This window comes from Micromesistius poutassou, assembly GCF_964030765.1.
Source record: "Micromesistius poutassou genome assembly, chromosome: 4".
Classification (NCBI taxonomy): Eukaryota; Metazoa; Chordata; class Actinopteri; order Gadiformes; family Gadidae; genus Micromesistius; species Micromesistius poutassou.
In genome coordinates, this window is record NC_140274.1 from 20,585,902 (window position 1) to 20,592,459 (window position 6,558).

The window sequence follows — 6,558 nt, forward strand, 5'->3', positions numbered from 1 at the left end:
TAGTGTGGTGTTTGATTTATATGGAACTAAATGTTAAGCTAAACTAAGAGTTAGCAACAAAGGTTAAAGGAACAGAAAAAACAAACAGTGGGGTGCCAGACAGGCACCAGTCTTTTAGGTGGGAGAGAGCTGCCATGTTGAACTCCCCCCATCTTATGAATGCTTCTGGCAGGTGAGTTCAATCCCTTTAATTATTGAGTTCAATAATTTTTTTTTTAATAGACTGAACAGCAAAGGTAAGGATACGTCTAAGTACAAAAAAAAACACAATGCATTTCAACATTTGGACAAATAACAGTAATATGATATGCGACTAGGTTTTTCTGCTGTCATATCGTCTTCCCTGAGACACTCTTTTATTGTTTCGGAAAACGACGTACTGCTCCATATCCTTGTGTCACGGTACTACTAGCCTACTGTAAATGACAACATCCGGTCTCAGAATATGAAAAAACAGGCTTTTTTTCGTTTCTGTTTTCTAGTGATTTCTCTTTTTGTTATATGAAATAGAAAATTAAAATCGAATCATTTTTAAAATTTCGCTCATCCCTTTTTGACCATGAAAAAGAAAAACGCCTTGTATTTCAATTTCAATTTTTGTATTTTAAAACGAAAATCTAATAACCACTCGTTTTCTGTTTTTTAATATCCGTTTCTGAAAGAAACGGGTATTAAAAAATTGGTATTAGAAAATTGAATGACCAAAAGATACACGGACCCTTCAGGAAGTGTGTCTGAAGTGTGTGGGGGAAAACGAAAGTAAAGTGAATCAACGCGAAGCCACGCTACTTTAAACCATGGAAGGTAAGCAGAGTTTATCACAACTACCCGCAAGGGAAAAACACTTTGGACTTTTGAAATTTTCGGCATAAAGGTTTTGTTTAACTGGTGAGTTTTCAGAATTATTGATCTGAACTGGAAACAATATCTGAATGAACGATCAGGGTCGTAGTCAATAGTTGACTTGTTAGTCCTTGTTAGCCCAGCCTCCTATGGCGGGTCTGGGACTGAACTATTAAGTAGTTGTGATGTCTGGTCAGTGTAGCGATTTGTTTGGCACCTCATAAACGCATAGCACTACCTTCCTACATACCTGTACTTAAAACATCTGGCCGACTAGTGAACGCTGTTAATGGATGTTAGAGAACCGACAGCTGGCCCAAGACACAACACATCACCGACCGTATATCACTTCTTATGACTTAGTATAACACAATGACGAGAAACGACTTATTTTTATGGAACAGTGGACTTAATGTAGCATATTTTGAGATACTAAATCTATCAAACAAACACCTTATTGATGAGATGTGTTGTGTGGGACCAAGTTGTGAAGACAAACAGTTTAATATTAACAGAGGTCAAGAAGAGTTTAATCAATGTCTCCTTAATTCTGACGTCAACAATTCAGAACAATGTGTTGAACACCCTGCCTCAACTATTATGTTTGCACGACGTCATTTCATATTGCCTTATGATTTATCTTCCAGGGGAGCTTCAAAAGATCCGTTCTGACTTTGTGCAGAGAGTTTCAGACTCAGTTATCAAAGGTCTTCTGGATGACCTTTGGCAGCAGAAGGTGTTCAGTACTGAGGAAAGGGATTCTGTGATGGAGAACCACAAGAGCAAAGCGGACCGGGCTCGTTGTCTGATCGACAGTGTGATGGGGAAAGGGGAGAGAGCAAGTCAGATAATGATCGATAGTATGAAGGAGAGGGACAAGCACTTATGCTCCTACCTGGGTTTGATCTCTTCTCCTGCTGGTGTGGGTGAGTTGTTACCATGAATGTACATTTCAAAGAAACGGTCACTGCCAGCTTTGTTTTGACAAGAGGGGAGCTTCTTTGTCCTTTAATCCACTGGGATCCAGTGATTCATTATCGTCCACTCGGGATTACATTTGTGTAGAATACAACTTCACACTTGGAAGGATTTTGTGCACGGTTTTCATCGAAAGACTCACCATCCTTTTTCATAACCTAGCACTTGGGGATGACAAGATGGTTGTAAAGCCAAACAAACAAACAAGAGGTTAGTGTTTTGCTTAGTTGTGCTGTGTTCCTTGGCTCATTGGTGTTCTTCTAAAAATGCTGATTTGACCAGATTCCTTTCATAGGCTTGTTACAGGTTTGTAGACCCTTACCCCTCACATCCATAATTTAATTTGGTCTTCAGGAAATGGAGACCGGAAAATAAGTAGAAGTGAATCAGAAGAAGAATCTTGCACAGTGGATGTGTCAGGTCTTCTTTTGAGTGAGATGATTGGTCTTAGTACAAAATGATTACTCCGGACACATTAAGAAAGTATATTCCTTGAGTGGTCCATCATCTCGATAAGTCGAACTTGACCCGTCTGTGTGTGGATTTTCTTTGTCTTTTTTCCAGACAGCAACAATAAAACCCGCACCGCAGGGCAGGCTCTGACCGAGCGGCAGCTCTTGAAGGTGGCCGAAACTCTGGGACAAGAGTGGGAGCAGGCGGCCATCCACCTGGAGCTGAAGTCCAAAGATCTGGACGACATCAAGGCAGAACATAGATCTGTGACCATGCAGAAGCAGAAGATGTTGCTCCTGTGGACGCGCCGAAGACCACCAGGAAAGGCCACAGCAAAGGACCTGCTGGAAGGTCTGAAAGACATGGAGGACCTACCGGTCGAGACTCGTCGGTTATTGACAGGTAACGTACCTCACCCACACACAGTGAACGTCTATTGGCTATACCCCCAACAGAGGGGACGACACGCCCCATAATGTTGGATACTTCTAGTTACATTAGTTTGCTAAATCAGTTTTCATTCAATATTACTTGTGTGGAGTTCAACTTTGTTTTTGTATGTGCACTAATTCCCTGTCTGTTTGAAATCATTAGAATAGTTACTTTGCAGATGCCATAGTGCAGTAGATGTCTCCGTCGAAAGAAAAGCCCTGAAGATTGACCAAAACAAGTGATAAGCCAACTGACCTGATACTGTTTCGAAACTGTTTAAATTACATTTATTTAGCTGACACTTTAGTCCAAAGCGACTTACAGTAATTACATTCCACAATGGAAGACAAACCCAAAAAGTGCAGGAATCATGCAAGCACATAAAAGGCATTCAATAAGCAAGCTGCTTTAAGTGCTACATTATAGAAACAAGAGATACAGAACTTTTTATTAGAATTATTTTTCATAGGCCAAGATGCAGTCTGAACAGAAGAGTTTTCAGTCTTTTTCCAAATGTCTTGACCGTGTAAAGTAATTGTTGATATCATGTTTAGAATAGGACCTCCTTCCTGGGCTAGTACATGTGTACTAAGCTGTCCCCCTCAGGTACCTCTTATATCCAGGTATAGATAGGAATTTTGGTATGGTTGTTTGTGATCAAGGAATTTGTGAAAACAAGTTGACATTGTGCCAAAGAAAAAAAAATGTTTTGCCAGGCTTGACATTTTTTTATAATCCACTATAACTAGACTAGATTTATAGACTAGATATATATTATTTTAACATTGTCATGACCAATACTGTGATTATACAGATGACTACAAAAAACATGTGATATCAGTAACTTACTGATAACCAGTATCAGGGTTTTCACCGTAACATTAACCTGAGCCAGGAATGTTCAGGTGTCTGTTGGGGGCAAAATAAAAATGTTTTGTGGAAAGGCTGCTTTCTTGCTTCATTTGTTTTACATCATTTTATACTAGTTCATATTCAACACATTGAATATCAATAAATACTTTTAAATATAATAATTACATCACATTAATATAATTCAACTCCATTCTATAAATAATGTAACACATTACTGTAAGCTTTTGGGTCAACATTGACATTTCAGTGGATTCATGTGTAATATAATTGATTGTTTCACTGATTGCTCTAAAAATCTGCGAGTAGAAATGTGAGCTCAGGTGCTTCTACGACGAGTGGAGGCGTGTTTTCCTCATAGTAAGTAGAGTTGGTAGTTTCAAGACAGGCGCCAGCCTGGCCCGTTCAGCAGCTTGCAGAGTTCAGCCGTGCTGAATTCTGAAGAACAGTCAGAGAGCTCTTTTTAGTCAGAGTTAGGTTGGAATGGCTTCTTGGCATATTGGCATGCAGATAAAGCTATTTGATTGATTCATTAATTAATACATATTGGCCCCACAGGGCCCTTTTTAATGTCCCAACAAAGGAAGGACCTTTATATCAGAGCAAATAGCACACTTCCCAGTGTGACCAAGAGAGGTCGCTGCAGACTTCCTAAAGAGATCCCACAAACTCGCTGTGCAGAAAGTGTAACAACTTTCAAATCAAAGATCTACAAAAGGAAATATGAATAACTATGAGAACACAAAAGAAAATATGAATAACTGTTGTCTAATGAATAAGTGATAGTCATGTTACGACAAACCCTGCAAATGAACCCATAGTTGTTTTGTAGATTTGTACCGACAGCGAGTGGCCTATGATCAGGCCCGGTTCCAGAACAGAATGCCTTGGGGTGCATCTGAGATTATAGGGGGTGCACCAGTACTATAGTAAAACCAGCTACCCAGCTTCAGTTCAGACTTCGCTTTTTACAATAGGCCTTTCTACAAGCACTTCTGGGTAGTTGTACTGACATGTTGGGACAAAAACATTTACTGCGCTTAAAAATGGTATTACATCATGTCTTGTGATGTGGAGAACATTTCAGCTGCAACGTTAGCTTATTGATATCCAAGCTTTGGATATGAGAATGAATTAATAATGGTTCAATTAAATCAAATTTGAAAAGGCTCAAGAGGTTCACATATCAAGCAGCACTGTAGCCTTGTGAGACCAAATAATTTAACATTATATGGGCGCGCACCAAGCATCACCCGCATTCATTCATTCTATTAAATACTCACTCGCGGTAAAACTATGTTTTCTCACGATCAAATACTCATCAATCCTAAAAGTAATGGGCTTGTACACGATGTCTGGGTCAAGAAGTATGTGTTTGCTGTACGGTGTTTTCAGATGCATTGATTTAAAAGTACAACCTACCGCTGTATCAGCTGTTCTTTCCCAAATAATTTAACCAATCATTTACCCTAAAACTAGATTTTGTTTTGGAAGCCTGGAATATACTTTGCTCGAATGTATTATTGTTATTATTATTATTTTAACGCATGGCATAGCCTACTATACTTCATTCATGTTCATTCATGCAGCCCTATGGAAAAAAAATGTTTCCACAATCCACACGCTATTTCTATGCAGTTTCACACGTATGAATAATCTTTGACATCATAATATTTAACATGCAAGTGTAGTGGTGCCTGGTTGCTGCGGGGGAAAATCAGTTTTGCGCCGGGTGCAAACTAGCAACGACACATGCGTCGGTGTAGAAAGTCAATTGCGCCGGTCGCAAGATAGGGCCCTTCTTCTGTTTGGCGCACTCTTCTGTGTCGCGCACATGGCGACACAGGACTGTCGGAATGGGAACATGTCGGACTGGCAGCATTACGGGGGCGCGATTACGGGCTGGCGGAGTTACATTTAAAAATCGCGTTCAAGTAAAAATAAATAAGAAAAGCGGAATCAATTTGTGGCGCTCGTTGTTCAATCTGTGGCGCAGCGCCACACATTGGCCTATGTATGGGAAACACTGTACTTGAATAAGATTAAGTTGAAATAAATGAAGATAAAGATTGTAAAAGCCAACAGGGGTGAAAGTTAGGACCACAGTCCAGATTGTGTAGGGGGGGGGGGGGGGGGGTAATATATGTTAGCTAACTAGACAATCAGATGGACAGTGGCTATACAGTATAGCTAGTCTAGCTTTCCAACCCAATTTTGTGTAGCCCACCTTCGTGAAATGTGTGATAAACAGGAAAAGGTCCTGCCACACTTACCTGACAACTGGAATGGGGTAATTTTTGGGATTACTGTTGAACTACTATGTGTTCACCCGGCTATGAACTGAGACTTGATAAATCATATTATCAATATATAACATATCTTGCCTTTTCTCGCTATAGTGTAACACTATATAGTACCATTGATACACTTATTAATACTAACCGTCATGAAACGTATAGCAATACTAACCCACTCTATATATATCTCTCTCTCTTCCCCCTTACCTCACTTGAGAGGTAAACCATTACCAGTCATCAGCCATCCTTGTATTTGGCCCTCATCACACCTGAAGTCCCATCCCTATGACCATCTATTTTTCCAATAGAAATCAATGAGCCTCTGATACTTTCACTGCATGCTTAAGACGTCGTAACCATAGGCGTCTTACGCTGGGGTTACGCCGAGTAGGCCTACCCACCAGTTTTCGTCAAGATTCACTTTGTACCCACCACTTAAAAAGACAAAAAAAACTTGAGTTTAAATATTATGTATTATTACACGGCTCTTCTCAGTGCTGAACACTCCGTTCACTTGCATGGGCCTTCCCGACTTCCGGCGGTGAATTGTTTTTTGATAATTGACCGTTGCTAAGCACCTAATGACCGCTGTCAGGGAAAGCAAGCAAAGCAAGCCACTTCCGCTTTGCGTCGGTGTCCTGGTTCGCCCTGTCGGGGCTTATTTTCCCGATAATGACCGGCGTTC

The 6,558-nt window shown here is 40.3% G+C and overlaps 1 protein-coding gene across 6 annotated transcripts; it reads left to right on the plus strand.

Moving 5' to 3' along the window:
• Positions 1–747: 747 nt before the first annotated feature.
• Positions 748–3,643, plus strand: LOC311341787 (caspase-1-like). Of its 6 annotated transcripts, none has more exons than XM_084466595.1 (6): positions 748–804; positions 1,491–1,769; positions 1,909–2,031; positions 2,176–2,253; positions 2,386–2,676; positions 2,869–3,643. In XM_084466595.1, the coding sequence occupies exons 1-6, from the start codon at positions 798–800 to the stop codon at positions 2,871–2,873; spliced, it is 783 nt and encodes a 260-aa protein (XP_084322721.1). In that variant the 5' UTR covers positions 748–797; the 3' UTR covers positions 2,874–3,643. The 6 variants fall into 6 exon arrangements, with proteins under 6 accessions (XP_084322721.1, XP_084322722.1, XP_084322723.1 ...); XM_084466596.1 differs by having other exon boundaries at positions 1,984–2,031; XM_084466598.1 differs by having other exon boundaries at positions 781–888.
• The last annotated feature ends 2,915 nt before the right edge of the window (positions 3,644–6,558 follow it).